Genomic DNA, 16,752 nt, shown 5'->3' with positions numbered 1-16,752 from the left:
AGAGGAAGAAGCAGCTGAAAATCTGGAGATTGTTTTATTCTTTTTTTTTTTTAAAACTGATGCAGAGAAAGGGGGAAAAAGAAAGAGAGAGAGAGAGAGAGAGTGAGAGAGAGAGAGAGAGAGTAAAATCACACAGTGACTGTGGAATACAGTGTTACGAGACAGCATGGGTTCCTGAGCACACCCTGGAAGGAGGCAACAGTGAGACACACCACAACAACAAAAAAAAAAAAAACCAAGAAATAGATGGGGAAAAAAAGAACGAATTACAGCCCACCAATTTGGCAAAGGGTGCAACTCGCACTCGGCCAACCCCAGAGCTTTGATTCAGGATATACAATGAATGCAGTCTTAACACTAACTTAAATAAAAAACTGCACAAGAATGCAAGCCTAAGAACTATGAGAGGAATAACTCTATACAACTTGTCTGATTCTCTGCCATGTGGGTCCTGAAGCAGATGCTCTGTCCACAACTGCAGGCAGAGCCTGTGCACGGTGTATACACTCATTAACACTGAATAATCCTTGACACACACTCCACACACCTGAGCTAAGAGCAGCTGTGCACACATCATATGTCTGCTGTACACTTAAAGAAAAACTCCATCCTGAAGCGCATTTGGTGAATATTGCTTGGTTGATGCTGTATTTTTGTTATTCCTGTAAGTAGTTAGTGGTTCTTTAACATGCTGACATCAGGGGGGAATACAATCTCACAATCTAAACCATATGAGATCATGGTCAGGCTTCATTGTTAGCACCTAAAACAAAAGAGCAAGAGTGTCTTTTCTCACTCATCATTTTCCAATGACATGGGTACTTTCACATGGACATTTCTGTCAGAAAATAGGCCTTCAATAGAAAAGTCAACTCTGAATCATGTTAAATGCATTGATATTGAAATATCTGTGATGCTGGGGTTAATTTAGTGGTTAAGGTGTAGTATAGGATAAGGCTCAGCTCTGCAGCAGATGAGAGTTGCACTCTTTCACAGGTAAAGCAAGACGGGAAGAAGCTCCCATAGGTTCAGCAGGAAGAGAGTCAAAGCGACAGCGTGGGAGAAAGCGAGAGAGAGAGAGAGAGGTGAGTGAGTGAGATTAACACGAGACTCCAAGACTTGTCGCTGAATGGGAAGGGAAAGGGGGGGGGGGGTTACCTTTGTTGCGATTTTCAGGGGCTCCTTGTTTTTTACCTGTTCAGAACGAGAGAGAGAGGGCGGAGGACTGATATATAACATGGATTAAAGTAAATGAACCAGACACAAATCAAAAAGAAAACAAGGGTTCAAAAACAGGATATAAATAAATTAATACAACTTCACACGTGTGAGTGTGGGCTAAAATGTGTCATCTCAAGAAACAACAGTCAATGCTTTTCATTTTTGATTATAGAAAATATAAAACATATTGCCTCTGTTCATTTATTGGACTGTAAGTTTAACTGCCACTGATGTCTTGCTCTGGATACATCAGTCAGTAATCAGGCCATTACTGTTGAGAGGAAATGTATAATTTCTAATGCTGAATGGGATAAAAATGTATGAAGCTGACAAAACTGTCAAGGTGTTCAAACTGAGCAATACTTCAGGGACGTGTTGCTACAATACATCATTCCATCAGTGCAATATTTGATGTGATAAAGATGGGACTTGAGAAAGCTGTTTTTTTAAATGATTTAATGGATTTTTTTCCCATATGCAAAAGGTGCCAACATTGCTAACAAGAAACTCCTAGCAGTCATGGTCGGGGGGAATTTTACCACAAAACCCTAGCATATATCAGTGGACATGACAGCAATTTTTAAAAGCAACGTTAAGGAATTTCACCCGGATAAAGTCAGCGTGACGCAAAATCACCACTACCAGAGGTAAATGCTTGTTTTTATGTTCCCTGTCTTTATACTTTAAGTGAATTTCTGCCAAGTGAATTTTAGTTGTGATTGTTCTGATTACTGAATGTAAAAAGCAGAAAAGTGTAGCTTTCAGGTGTCTCCTATATCAGCATAGCAAGAGGTTACAGCTAAACCTCAGATGTTGGCACCTCTGCATATGTCTCGATATGTTTCTAACTTGACACTAAGCTGAAGTTACACTGCTACAAAAAACAAACATGGCATAAACTGAAACTGAATGTTGGAAACTCTAAACAAAAGCCCTATTTAACACTGGATTTACATTTAAAGTAGGACAATATAGAGCCAAACATGGGAGTCAAAACCCATACACCCAGTGGAAATCAAATCCAGAGGGCATGGAGTGATGCCAGCAGTTGGTTACATCTGTGTGTTCGGACAGTGTGTGTGCGCTGTGCTGACTGTAGGTGTAGCTGAGCAAGGATTTGAAATATCAGTTAAATGGATGTGTGACTGTATTTCTACATCTACATTCATTTCTTCAGGAATCAACAAGTGGGTTCTGTTTTGGTCTGATTAAACAGTACATTTTGGAACAACTGGCTTCCCAAGCACATTGCCTTAGAAATGACACGTTCGGCCCAGCAAAGATGAGGAATGTAAATCTGACCAAGAAAACCAGTTAAGTTAAATAAACGTACACAAAAAAAGAAATGACAAAGAAAACAAACAACAACATCAACAACAAAAAAAATTCAAGATAAGGGATTAGTTTAATGTGAATTAAACCAATGTGGGGAGTTACTGATCTCCACTGACACATTCTTCGTCTTGATCTTTTCTTCAAGCATCTCTTGTGATGCTTGATCCTAGTAGTAGGTTAGTACAACGAGTTCTCGGATGGGCAAAAAGTAAACTGAATGATATATCACTCAAATGCCTCTTACCTCTGAGGGTTTAAGATGAGAAGGCTATTGCCCATGGGTATTTGAAGGGAAAGTTGGGGTGATTTGGCTGATTTCTACTAATACAAAGATAATGAACTACGTGCCGACTTACCTTTCTTGACCTTCTTCTCCTCCACTTCATCGCCAGCTCCAAGTAGAGTGAAAATGATTCCGGTCTGGGAGTTCAAGCCAATGGCAGTAACAACCATCCTCCCAGATCCCTCCATGACATGAGTTCCTGATGAAGGTCAAGGTTAAGAGTACATCAAATCTTAAAATTAGTAGACTGTGTGAAGACCTGAAGAAACTATGGTCAGCTTCAATGGTCAAAAATACAAGCATACACAGTAGATTCGAGTGTTATAAACTAGCTATAATCTATGCCCATGAGTCTACTGTGATATGTAAACTAGGGGTGGGCTTATTCAATTCAAAATTGTATATCACTTTCAATAATAAACACTGTGAAAAAGCATCATTATAGAAGTCTGGATGTAAATTTACATCCATAACAAACAAGTCAGAGGTGACAGTGGCAAAAAAAAAAAAAAAAAAACACCCTGAGAAGGCATGAGGAAGAAACCTTTAAAGCAACCGGACCCAAAAGATAACTCATCCTTTTCTGGGGGATACCAGATAGCTGGATTATCAATGATTGCAGTGGTTATTCAGTTTGAGTCATGTCTCCAAATTTTCCAACACATCTTTCAATGTATTCAACTGTACAGAAGATCTTTTTTTTTTTTTTTTTTTTTTTTTTTTTTAAATAGACATAACTAGCACATAAAGCAACAGGATACAGAATCAGCATTGGCTAAAGTAGTCAATGACAAATTGTTGCCTTGGACTGTGCAAACATTTCTGTTGAACCAATATTGGCCATTATATTTTAGTAGACATGCTTGGAAGCATGGTTAGGCTACACAGTCCAGTTCTTACTTGAAAAATAGAGATTCATCAGAACCCAAAGTGGTGGAATACGGTGTCCCACAAGGTTCTATTTAAGGCCCCCATTATTCTCCCTTTATATCCAATTATACTTACAAGTTCTGCTAGAGCTGTACTATTCCAGCATCACAGCTACATATAATGGAAGACCTTACTGAAGACATAAAAGTTTGGATGAATAGAAATTTCTTTCACCTAAATTCTGTTTTTAAAAAAATACTGATGTTAGGTATACGTCTGCTGCAGTTGGACATTGACTACAAAGTCCTGGTTAAGATATTTGATACTTTAAATCTCTAAAAATATCAATATTTCGATACTTTATATTTGATTCTATTCAGGGGGTTGAATAATTTTGAAAATGGAGGAATAATTTTCAGTTGAATTTGGAGAAACCACTTGAAGCATTCGTTGTGTTGAACTATTTCAATTTCTTTTTTTGTTTTGTTCATTGCAAACAGCTGAAAGTCTGTAAATTCTGACAATAAACCTGATTTGCAATGGGGGTCGAATAATTTTGATTGCAACAGTATTCACTTTGAATAGACCATCCCTGGCACTTCACTCTTGAAGCAGATTTGACCAGCTCAAGTGGTCAAAGACACTTTCTTATATCACCCCAAAACTGTGGAATCGTGCTCTGTATTTCATTAATATGAAGATTAGCAACATGCTTGGTTAACCTAGCCTATTCATCGTTTTTAGGTCTTTTATCTCATTAAATGTCATCTTCATGATTTGCAGTAATTTCTATGGATTCATGAAGGATTCATTAGGGATTGTAGATTGTTTCATTAACATAATCATACTTTTTTCTCCATACATTTTTTACAAAGTACATTAAAAATATATTTAATTATTTTCCACAATTCAATAATTTAGTATTTGCAATGCCACTGTAGTGTTAGATGTGTTTTTTTTTTTTTTTTTTTTTTAAAGAAATGCTATATAAAATTGTGGAGTTTAAAGCAGATACTGTGACATACCAGAAACTAGAATAATGGTTTGGATGATTATTGCACTATAAATATTTCATACTGTTCCATCCCTAATGTAGACTAAAAAGTACTAAACTAACAGGTACTCACCAGACAACAGCATTGGGTCTTTCTCAAGAGACTTCTTTACTTGATCTGACTCCCCAGTCAGGGAGCTCTCATCAATCTTCAGGTCATTGCCTTGGATCAGAATCCCATCCGCAGGAAGGAGGTCACCTGAGAACACAGTGAATGATGAGCCATGTATTCTCTTTATTGTTGAGCAATGAATGTTCAACTGACCCATGCAAATAAATTCTTTAATTTTCTAGCTACAAAATGGGAAGATTTTAAAATATCAAAAATATCTTGTTTTTCTTCTGCTTTGAAATCCTCACATCTATTTCTATCTCTCTCTCTCTCGCTCATTATTTATATTTATATATATATATATATATATATATATATATATATATATATATATATATATATATATATATATATATAAACATATATATAAACATATATATAAACAAATGTCTGGCAAGGGATTTTAAAAGATCTCCAAATTATCTGAAATGCATCACTCCACTGTAAGGAAAATAACCTACAAATGGTGCAGATTTCAGACAACTGCCATTTTGGCAGTCACAGTTAATTCAGCTGAAGAGCAGACCATCTGATGCAAAAAGAAGTCTCCAAGAACCACAAAATTTAATCACAGGATCTGCTAGTAAGCCTTGCAACTATTGGTGTCAAAGTGCATGCTTCCACAATCAGAAAGGGATTGCACAAAATTGACCTGCATGGGAGACGTGCCAGGAAAAAGCCTTTGCACGACTACAGTTTGCCAGTGAGCATATAGGCAAAGAACAGGCCTTTTGGAATAATGTGCTCTGGACAGACAAATCGAAGACAGAGTTGTTTGGAAACAGTAATGGCAGACATGTTTGGCACAGAACAAAGACAGCTTTTCAGGAGAAGCACCTCATACCAACTGTGAAGCACTGTGGTGGAAATGTTATGGTTTGGTGTTGCTTCGCTGCCTCAGGGACCAGACAAGAGTAGAAGTTGAACCAAAAGTGGACCCTTTCAACAGGATAATGATCCTAAGCACACTAGAAAATCCACTAAGGAATGGCTCAAATAGAAGAAAGGGTTATGGAATGGCCTAGACAAGGCCTGGATTTTAATCCCATTGATATGTTGTTTAGTGATTGGAACTGGGCAGTACATGCTAGAAAACCTTCAAAATGTCTTACAACTGAAAATATATTGCATGGAAGAGTGGTAAAAAATTCCAGCAAGCCTGGTGGACAAGTATGTAAAACGCCTACATGAAGTAATTTCTGCTAAAGGGGGCAATACTAGCTTCTGAGGCCAAGGGTGTACTTACTTTTTCCACAGAAGAATATCACATCTATTGACATTTCTGTTGAATAAATGATGAAAAAACTAAATGTTCCTTGTGGTTTTGTTCAAGTATATCAAATTCTTTAATAGACACTGTTTAAAAAATTATGACATGGTTCCTTGTCCTTATATATACATACACATATATATATATACACACACACACACACACACACACACACACACTGCTGAATATGTTTGTTTTTTCATGTACATTACATTATGGGCAATACTGAATCAAACAACATAACAGTTAAAGAATGAGAGTGAAGGTGGGAAAACGTGGGAGCAAATCTCAAACATATAAAGTGATTCAGGAAACACAAGCCATATTAGATTGACAGAGATGCAGTGAGAGCAAGGCTGGTTGCGTTTGGCCACCATGGAGACGGAGCTCTCCTGTGGATCTCTTGTGACTCACTTATGGCTGCTAGCATGAGTCATAACTGCACTAGGGCTGAAACAAGATCCTTGGACCTCCAGGCATATATACAGTGAGGGGAAAAAAGTATTTGATTTGATTTTGTACGTTTGCCCACTGACAAAGAAATGATCAGTCTATAATTTTAATGGTAGTTGTATTTGAACAGTGAGAGACAGAATAACAACAAAAAAATCCAGAAAAACGCATGTCAAAAATTTTATAAATTAATTTGCATTTTAATGAGGGAAAAAAGTATTTGACCCCCTCTCAATCAGAAAGATTTCTGGCTCCCAGGTGTCTTTTATACAGGTAACGAGCTGAGATTAGGAGCACACTCTTAAAGGGAGTGCTCCTAATATCAGTTTGTTACCTGTATAAAAGACACCTGTTCACAGAAGCAATCAATCAATCAGATTCCAAACTCTCCACCATGGCCAAGACCAAAGAGGTCTCCAAGGATGTCAGGGACAAGACTGTAGACCTACACAAGTCTGGAATGGGCTACAAGACCATTGCCAAGCAGCTTGGTGAGAAGGGGACAACAGTTGGTGCGATTATTCGCAAATGGAAGCAGCACAAAAGAACTGTCAATCTCCCTCGGCCTGGGGCTCTATGCAAGATCTCACCTCGTGGAGTTGCAATGATCATGAGAACAGTGAGGAATCAGCCCAGAACTACACGGGAGGATCTTGTCAAAGATCTCAAGGCAGCTGGGACCATAGTCACCAAGAAAACAATTGGTAACACACTACGCCGTGAAGGACTGAAATCCTGCAGCGCGCGCAAGGTCCGCTGCTCAAGAAAGCACATATACATGCCCGTCTGACGTTTGCCAATGAACATCTGAATGATTCAGAGGACAACTGGGTGAAAGTGTTGAGGTCAGATGAGACCAAAATGGAGCTCTTTGGCATCAACTCAACTCGCCGTGTTTGGAGGAGGAGGAATGCTGCCTATGACCCCTGGAACACCATCTCCACCGTCAAACATGGAGGTGGAAACATTATGCTTTGGGGGTGTTTCTCTGCTAAGGGGACAGGACAACTTCACCGCATCAAAGGGACGATGGACGGGGCCATGTACTGTCAAATCTTGGGTGAAAACCTCCTTCCCTCAGACAGGGCATTGAAAATGGGTCGTGGATGGATATTCCAGCATGACAATGACCCAAAACACAGGGCCAAGGCAACAAAGGAGTGGCTCAAGAAGAAGCACATTAAGGTCCTGGAGTGACCTAGGCAGTCTCCAGACCTTAATCGCATAGAAAATCTGTGGAGAGAGCTGAAGGTTCGAGTTGCCAAACGTCAGCCTCGAAACCTTAATGATTTGGAGAAGATCTGCAAAGAGGAGTGGGACAAAATCCCTCCTGAGATGTGTGCAAACCTGGTGGCCAACTACAAGAAACGTCTGACCTCTGTGATTGCCATCAAGGGTTTTTAAACCAAGTACTAAGTACTACATGTTTTGCAGAGGGGTCAAATACTTATTTCCCTCATTAAAATGCAAATCAATTTATAAAATTTTTGACATGCGTTTTTCTGGATTTTTTTGTTGTTATTCTGTCTCTCACTGTTCAAATAAATCTACCATTAAAATTATAGACGGATCATTTCTTGGTCAGTGGGCAAACGTACAAAATCAGCAGGGGATCAAATACTTTTTTCCCCCCCACTGTAATCTGTTACTATTGCGGCTATACAGCCTAAAGCTTATTTCTAAGATAGAAATAAACTAGAGTAATGAAGAGATGCATATGACTCTGAACCAAGTATGATTTGGAAATGTTATACTGCTCATGTAGATAAAGAGGGAATGCTACTTCCTAACACCACTTTCACAGCTGCTATACAGGTGCATAAAAAAAAAAATTGAATATTGTGGAAAAGTGCATTTCCCCCCCCGTAATTTCCAAGATGTCATTACCATAAATTCAAAAAGTGGAACTTTCATATATTCTAGATTCATTATACAAAGTGAAATATTTCAAGCCTTTTTTTTTGGTTGTTTTAATCTTGGTCAGGGCTCCTTTTGCATGAATTACTGCATCATCACTGTGTGGCATGGAGGCAATCAGCCTGTGGCACTGCTGAGGTGTTATGGAAGCCCAGATTGCTTTGATAGCAGCCTTCAGCTTGTCTGGTGTCTCGCTCATAGATTCTCTATGGGGTTCAGGTCATGCGAGTTGGCTGGCCAGTCAAGCACAGTAATACCATGGTCAGCAAACCAGTTACTAGTAGTTTTGGCCCTGTGGGCAGGTGCAAATCCGGCTGGAAAAGGAAATCAGCATCTAAATAAAGCTTGTCTGTAGATGAAGTATAAAGCATGAAGTGCTCTAAAATCTCTTGGTAGATGGATACATTGACTGTTGATTTGAGGTCCCATGTCATCTGCTGGTGTTGGTCCACTGCGTTTTCTCAAGTCATCACTCACTGTGGAAACTTCACACTGGACTTCAAGCAACTTGGATTCTGTGCCTCTTCACTCTTCCACCAGACTCTGGGACCTTGATTTCCAAATGAAATGCAAAATTTACTTTCATCCTCCCCATGATTGAGGTTGTGTGTGCTGAACCAGACTGAGAGATTAATGCCTCAGGAAACCTTTGCCAGTGTTTTGAGTTAATTAGCTGATTAGAGCTCTTCTCAGGTCAACATTTCTATATTATAAATTCTTTATTCTAGTATTTTTTATTTCCATGACAAAAAAAGGTTTGAAATATTTCACTTTATGTTGTGTAATGAATCTAGAACATATGAAATTTCCACTTTTTGAATTAAATTATGTGAAAAAAATTTACTTTTCCACGATATTCAAATTTTTTGAGATACACCTGTATAACCTATTACAGAGCAGGTAGCTCAATGACCAGAAGGTTGTGAGTTCAAGTGGCATTATGTCTAGCCTGTAATGTATTCTGCCTCATTTATAAATCTGTTTATATGACCACATCTGCCAAATACATAAATGTAATAGTACACCTGAATGTATGATTACGATTAGGAACACATTGTAGCCGCACTTCAACCCCAGCTGTCTGTCTCTTCTAAAGTTATGCCATGTGCTCGCTGCTACCTTATATTTAAGCACTGCACATGTCCTCCCATTGTATCACAAAGTGTCAGCGTATTACCACACTCAGCTCACACACAAAGCCTCCCCCACAACAGTTTTACAGTTTACAGACCATGATCTGTGTATCTATTGTCCTGTGTATTTATTATTTTATTCTATGTATTTATTGTTTTGCACACTGTTGTGTATTTGCACTTTATGTAGTCTTGAGTACTGTTCTGTGTTGCATCATGGTCCTGAAGAAATGTAATTTCATTCCAATATATAGAGAAATGGCAATAAAAACCACTTGAATTAACTACACTATCACCTTTTCCTCCCACCTTTCAAACTTTCTTTTTACTTTCCATTATGAAGTGACCTTAAATATGAAGTAATATGTATAAATAAAATTATACAAAATAAAATCATAGAATTCTCACATCTTTTCAGATTGTTCAGACAATGTTCATGAATTTTTAATTGATATGGTGAAGCTTTCTGTATAAGACATTTATTTAATATTTATGTAAGTCTCCGTGTCAGTATTTTATAACAGTCAGGATGTTATTAACCACTGGAGAGTCTTCAGGAGAACTATGCTCTTTCTGGTTTCTCTGTAACTTGGGGAGTGTGTGGGTGTGTGTTTAAACAAAAAAGTCTTATTAACTTTGATAGAGAGACAAAAGAGTGAGAGAATGTGTCTCTAAAGTAGAAAGTATGCTTCACTTTTTACATGTATGTTAGGAACTACGTACTGTATGCATGCCGCAAATTCCATCATCAGCAGAGTGTGCGCGTACTGTACGCATACCGATTTTTCTAATCGTGGTCGCACAAGTGCATTTAATTCTTTTGCACTATTTAGTTATTCCACAAGGTGGCACCAGTGACCCAGGGCCGTTGATTGTCAAGGTAGTTGAAGAAAAAAACGGAATAAATGTAAGAGACGGAAGTGCAGGTTATAAAGAATCTGCATTTGTACAAGTCAAGCCTTAAAAAGTATAAGGATTTGTACATAGTGCAAGTTGTCATAATGCGCATCGACGACCGCTTGTGTACACGTACATGTCAAATGGAGTATATTTTGAAAGGCTATGTGTACGCGTGAAAAAACGAAGTATGCCAGAGCCTTAAGTGTTACAACAATTTCTAACAGGCACTAACTGGCTTGGTGGACATTGCACACCATTAGAAAAAAAAATAACTATGCACCGCTAAAAAGTAAGACATGCCATGGTTCTGTAATGACAAATACATTTTTAAAGTTTGCAAATGTCACATTGTGGCATAAGAGGAATAAAACAATCATCAAACATGGTGTGCTGTTATTGTAAAATAATCAACCTCGAGGTGGTAACAGTAAGTCTCTGCTTTGCGCAGGGTCGCATCACACCATCCCATCCTTCATTATTTTCCTATAACTCTTGCATTTAACACTTTACATCAGCTCATGTACTTGGTGAACTCATCATACCGTATTTGATCTGCGCGATATCTCCCACCACGATCTCAGCCACAGGGATCTGGATTACTTGACCCTTGCGGATGACTGTGAACTTCTGCTCCTGTTCGATACGACTCTGCAGCCCACGGAACTGCTTCTCTTTGCTCCAGTCATTAAATGCCGTCACCAACACCACAATGATCACCGAAAACAAGATAGCAGCGCCCTCAATCCAACCCGCCTGGGCTTCACCTTCATCCTCCACACCACCAGCAGCCTGGCCACAAGCTGGAAGAGAAACAGCAGCAACAACAAAATACCACATCATAATGAATACAGACTCTGTAATGGATACATTTCCTTAAATCATATTTTTTTTAATCACAAACATAAAAAAGCATTACACAAAGGTAAAATCACTTCAGTCATTAAACAGTCAATGAACAGCATGGGGAGGCCAGTACGTGCATAGAAACAAGCCACACTAACTAACTTAGTATGTACTTAATGAAATGGCCAATAAGGTTACCTAATAAACTGGAAAAGACAAAAGTGAGCTCTATTTGGGCAAAAAGACTTTTCAATAATCCTCAACAACATTCTGCACACACATTTTCTTATAATTTTTGGTGGCTTCAATTAAAGCTCTTTTGTTGCTAAAGTTAACAGACATCTATAAAAAAAATTAATTAAAAAAATGAATCCTTGAAAGCCACTACAAAGCCCTTAAAAACATATATAACATTTCCAGACCACCAGGAAAACATAATTGACCTAGGCACACACCGGAAGCGCACACACACAGGTTGAAAAAATCGCATGCTCTGACTTCAAACGTACACAGCAGTACATTATGCATATTCTCTGAGGGGAAAGGAACTCACTGACCACAATAATTATTTACCACATTGGATTAAACGTCACTGACCTCACTTTAAGGTCACGCTTGCATTGTGAACCATATGGAGAAACTCATAACTCTGCACTGGCTACATCAAACCTTCTGTGTAAAAGAGAGGCCAAAAGTGTCTAATGTGGTAACAAAATACAACTCTAAAAGCAGTAAGCTGCATTAGAACATTGTGCAGATATGAGTGCCATGGGCACATTGTAGCAAAAAACTAAACAAAACAAGGGGGAAAAAAACCCAAATACATATTTTCAAGACACCAAATTCCTCTGGAGAAAACTAAGATTGTCCATTTTCATATGTGTGGCTGTTAAATCTGACTGTTTAAATATTAAAGACATGTGTCACTTTGGTTTATGTTATTATTAGTTATATAGTTATTATTGCACCTGACATTTTTTTATTTTACATAATGTTTTTACTGTCTCAAAAATGGCATTTCACCCCTACTGATATACTCTATTTAAAGTTTTGTCCCATTGCTGTTACTGGAACGGAATACTCTGCTACAGTCCCAAGTTAATCCCTCTGTCAAAAAAATCACAAAAAAATATCTGACTGAGTATATTTATGCTAAGAAGTCATTACTTGGAATCAACTGTATTCAACTCCTACTCCGATAAACCCTGCTATGATAAATGCTAATTCCTGGAAATTTGCAAGGGTTGAAATCAATTTCATGTTACCAACAAGCTAAAACTAGTGAACCTCAGTACAGTGAACTGTTTTGTATACAATTTCTAACTTACTTAGAATACAGAAATACTTTCCAGCTTTATGGTGAATCCTTATATAGTAGTTAGTATATATCAGAGTTAGGAAATCTGAATGTCTACAATCTAGCATTTAGCTTGGTCATTTCAGCATTCAGAATTCCATCCCATCTGTTTTACAAATGTTGGAGTAGTTTGGAGTCCCATCCAGGGTGTATTCCCACCTGACACCCAGTGTTCCCAGGAAAGGTTCCAGATCCCCCACAGCTCTGACAGGACAAAGCACTTACTAAAGATGAATGAATGAATAAATAAATAAATGAGCCCCTAGTTCTATTGTTACCAGTAGTAGGTATGGGCAGGAAAATGTTTCAAGGCATTGTTCAAATAATATTCAGATATTTGAACTGCTGCATGCACACCGGACATGCATGCATGAATTCATTCAGCATTAAGCGTTTTAGACACTGCAGTATTTGTGAATGCACAGTGATCGTGATGGCATAAAGTACACTGCTTTATAAAACTCAAATTTGACCTGCTGCCTACCTTTCAAAAGTCAAAAACTGATGTAGAACTGCTGTAGGAGATGTGGCAACAAGTTTGTATAGGCATGGACAAAATAATTCTCTTTATTTATTATACCAGCACTGAATCATTTAAACTTTTATCATCACACTAGACCCAGGATACTGCACAGTGATTTGTTAGGCTGGGTTTATTCTTGCTTTTAACTACGCATATGCACAAGATGGCCGATGCGCATATCCTGCGTTCATTCGAACGTTAATACTGTGATGGGGGCACATGGTGGAGTACCAAAATAAATAATGGGGGCAGTAGAGTATAATGTAGCTAAAACTCTGAGAATAAATGCCTAAAAGACCCAAATAATTAAATATTTATAAATAGAGACTCATTTCTAACTTGTGAATGTTACTGGTGACCCTTATTTCTTTTCATTTCTATGGTAAGGTTGTTTGACTGACAACTTTGTGACTAATGTTCACAGAAATCAGGAATATTAGTACTTCTATTAGTACTCCTCACATTTATTAGTGTTCAAACTTCTGGAAACTTAGAGGCTCTTATATTATGGTCAGATTCTTTTAACAGCTTGGATTGGATTCTGCCTCTTATCTCTTTGGATAAAAGCTTCCTCCAAATCAATAAATGCAAATCCAATTGTCCCCAAACTCAGTACAATGCAATTGTTGAAAAGTCTGAAATGTAGCAGTCTTTCTCACCAGAACTGTCATCGCCTTGTGGGTGGTAGAAGGACAGGCCCAAAGAAATGATGGCAGCTATCTCCAAGATGATGAGTGTGACGTCCTGCAATGCCTCCCACACCAGCTGCAAGAAGGTCTTGGGCTTTTTAGGAGGGATGAAGTTTCGTCCGAAGGCCGTGTGGCGCTTTTCCAAGTCTGCCGGGTTTCCAGAGAGGCCTGAAGATCAACAACAAATGGAATTCTGTGAATGCTTTGTGCAAAACAATGCTAATTATACACCAACAGCACAAAAGCTTGGAATAAAATGGCTATCATTTTCCATTAACACAGCACTACGACAGAGCGTAATATAATATTTCATGGGAATTTTTTCCTGGCATATAATAGTCCTTATCAGACAAAAGTACACATATTCCAACCCAATTTTGAAAAAGATATTAAAAACAAAAATATTTCAGATTATGACACAAGTAACAGAATAAACCTTGCAATTTTTTTTTTTTAATCTGTGGAAATGTAAATAATTTAATAATTTCAGTTACGATACATGTATTCACCAAATTGTGGAATTTTCAATGACAATCATCGAATGAATGAACTCTAGTCAACCCTGTGAACCATTTGGCATGGATGGAAATTAGTCGGTGTTTCCTTAAAGGGGAAGCTGTATTTGGTCAACAGCCTAGCCCTTGTTGTGCAAAGAAAACTCCCGTCCTCAATTTGCACAATACTGAGAGACCGCAAATGACAACATCCACTGGAGTTTCCATTTATGTTGATGTAAGCACAAGTGAACATAATGCATTAACAGCAAAAAAAGTTGCAGGTAAAGCCCAACCCAAACACACCCTGTTCCAGAGATACAGTCCAAGTGGGTGCATCATGCTCTGGAGCTGCAGTTGGATTTCATTTCATATTGCATTCAATCACGGTTTCTGTTGATAACGTCAAGACATACGGAGAGAAATGACTACAGGTGTAAGAAAATGTGTGTTGGAAGGAAAATTCACAGAATGATCCATCATCTCAGGGAGTTTTTCCACTGCTGTTCTTGCTCACTGAGGATCTAAATCCACATTTGTATTTCTACACATTCCATTTAAGGTCTATATTAGAGTTGCAGCCATATTCCAAAAATGATGTTTATATGCATACATGCATCTGAATATTCTCATATACATGGTTGTAAGTCTATAGTCCATTGTTAAAATTATACAAATAAAATTGAATTCACAGCACAACACTCTATTAGGGTTTTGATTTATCAGGCATCACACTTTCAACTTTATATTCCACTTCGTATTTTCAAAGAAAAGGCCATTAAACAATTTTCCACACTGGATTAAATTATTTGGTCAGGGTCACTGCTGGAGCCTTCTCTAACAAGATGTCCCTTATCCATTACTTTTTTTTTTTTTTTTTTTTTTTTTACAAATAATAAAAAAGATGCATGCTTTCAGATTAATAAAATTGGCTAAAGAAATCAGATTTCTTTATCATGGTATATCATTACCACCTGTACACCTACTCATTTATGCAATTATCAGCAAATCATGTGGCATCAACAGAGTGCATAAAATCATGTAGCTACAGGTCAAGAGCTTCAGTTAATGTTCAGATCAAACTTCGGAACAGGGAATCATACGTGATCTTCGTGGCTTTGACTGTGGCATGCTTGTTGGTGCCAGATATGATGGTTTGAGTATTTCAGAAACTGCTGATCTAATGAGCAGCTGTTTTGTAGGCAGAAAAGCCTTGTTGTTGAGAGAGGTCAGAGGAGAACGACCAGGCTGGATTAAACTGACAGAAAATCTATAGTAACTCAAATAATCACTCTTTACATGCATGGTGAGCAGAAAAGCATCCCAGAACACTCACCATGTCAAACCGTGAGGTGGGGGAGAACCCAGCAATGCGGCAAGGCTACTCGCGGTACCACTGTGTTACCCAATACCAATAATCATCTCCCGAAAAATAAATAAAATAGCTGTAAAGTTGAGATCAGTTACCATTACAAGCAGCATTTGAAGTACACAAAAGAGCTTTACAACATTAAAAGAGGAAGTGCTGGGCAAATTTTGGGGAAACAAATCTTTATCTGCACATATTATTTTCATTTGATCCATAACACTATCTAAATCACGCCACTGCTAGTGGGCATGTTTGGTGTCTGTGCACATGTACGTGTCTACTGAATGCACTTTTTTTTTTTAGCCCATATGCTTCCTTCCAAAACAGCTACATCAATTCCACTCTACAACTGTGCCAGCTGGGTTGTTAAGTATGCAGAGTGTATGAAAGAGAGAAACAGACCACTAGAGGCATCTGTTTAGTGTCCCAAGTGTTTCCTTTTATGACCCCTCTACCCACCCATCCCCCTTTAATTAACTCTGACATTTGATCACTGGGAGCATGTTATCAATCTATAATTGTACCAAAATTTCTCAAGGTCTCTCTTCTCCCTTTTGCTCAGATCTCTGGAGAAGCTAGGTGGACAAGCAACTGTTTATCTCCATTCCAGACAAAGAAAAAGCACAGGACCAGGTGGTCGCTGCGAGTAGGAGTGTGTGGGTGTGTGTGGAAGTGAAGTCAGAGAAAACCAATCTCCAGCTCTCCTCTGACCTGGTAGCTTATTGCATGGCCTGCAGACAAAGCCATGAATAAGCTGGGGTCATGTGCGTGTAAGCATACATGTGTGCGCGCAAGACAGAATGCCATCACACAATGCCCACTTCGAGGTAAAGCTTCTCTTACTGCAATGTGAGAGGGAACTCATTTTATTATTTATATTATTTCATTAATGATTTTATAATTATTTATATTATTTTCTTTTTTTGGAC

General features: G+C 38.2%; 1 protein-coding gene across 6 annotated transcripts in view; it reads right to left on the bottom strand.

Annotated features, from left to right (window-relative positions):
* atp2b4 (ATPase plasma membrane Ca2+ transporting 4) overlaps window positions 1–16,752 on the bottom strand; it is a 120,443-nt gene that overhangs the window by 42,947 nt on the left and 60,744 nt on the right. For 4 of the 6 annotated variants that reach the window (XM_053674228.1, XM_047149488.2, XM_017450368.3 and 1 more), the window contains 5 exons: window positions 13,931–14,128; window positions 11,091–11,348; window positions 4,837–4,962; window positions 2,913–3,038; window positions 1,159–1,194 (listed from right to left, as the gene is read on the bottom strand). In XM_053674228.1, coding sequence (XP_053530203.1) covers window positions 1,159–1,194; window positions 2,913–3,038; window positions 4,837–4,962; window positions 11,091–11,348; window positions 13,931–14,128 — 744 coding nt within the window. The remainder of the gene's footprint in view (window positions 1–1,158; window positions 1,195–2,912; window positions 3,039–4,836; window positions 4,963–11,090; window positions 11,349–13,930; window positions 14,129–16,752) is intronic. The other 2 variants (XM_047149487.2, XM_053674227.1) reach the window with 1 other exon arrangement.

This window comes from Ictalurus punctatus, chromosome 21, assembly GCF_001660625.3.
Source record: "Ictalurus punctatus breed USDA103 chromosome 21, Coco_2.0, whole genome shotgun sequence".
NCBI classification, from domain to species: Eukaryota; Metazoa; Chordata; class Actinopteri; order Siluriformes; family Ictaluridae; genus Ictalurus; species Ictalurus punctatus.
The sequence above is the reverse complement of the archived record's forward strand: the minus strand, read 5'-3'. Positions and strand labels throughout refer to the sequence as shown.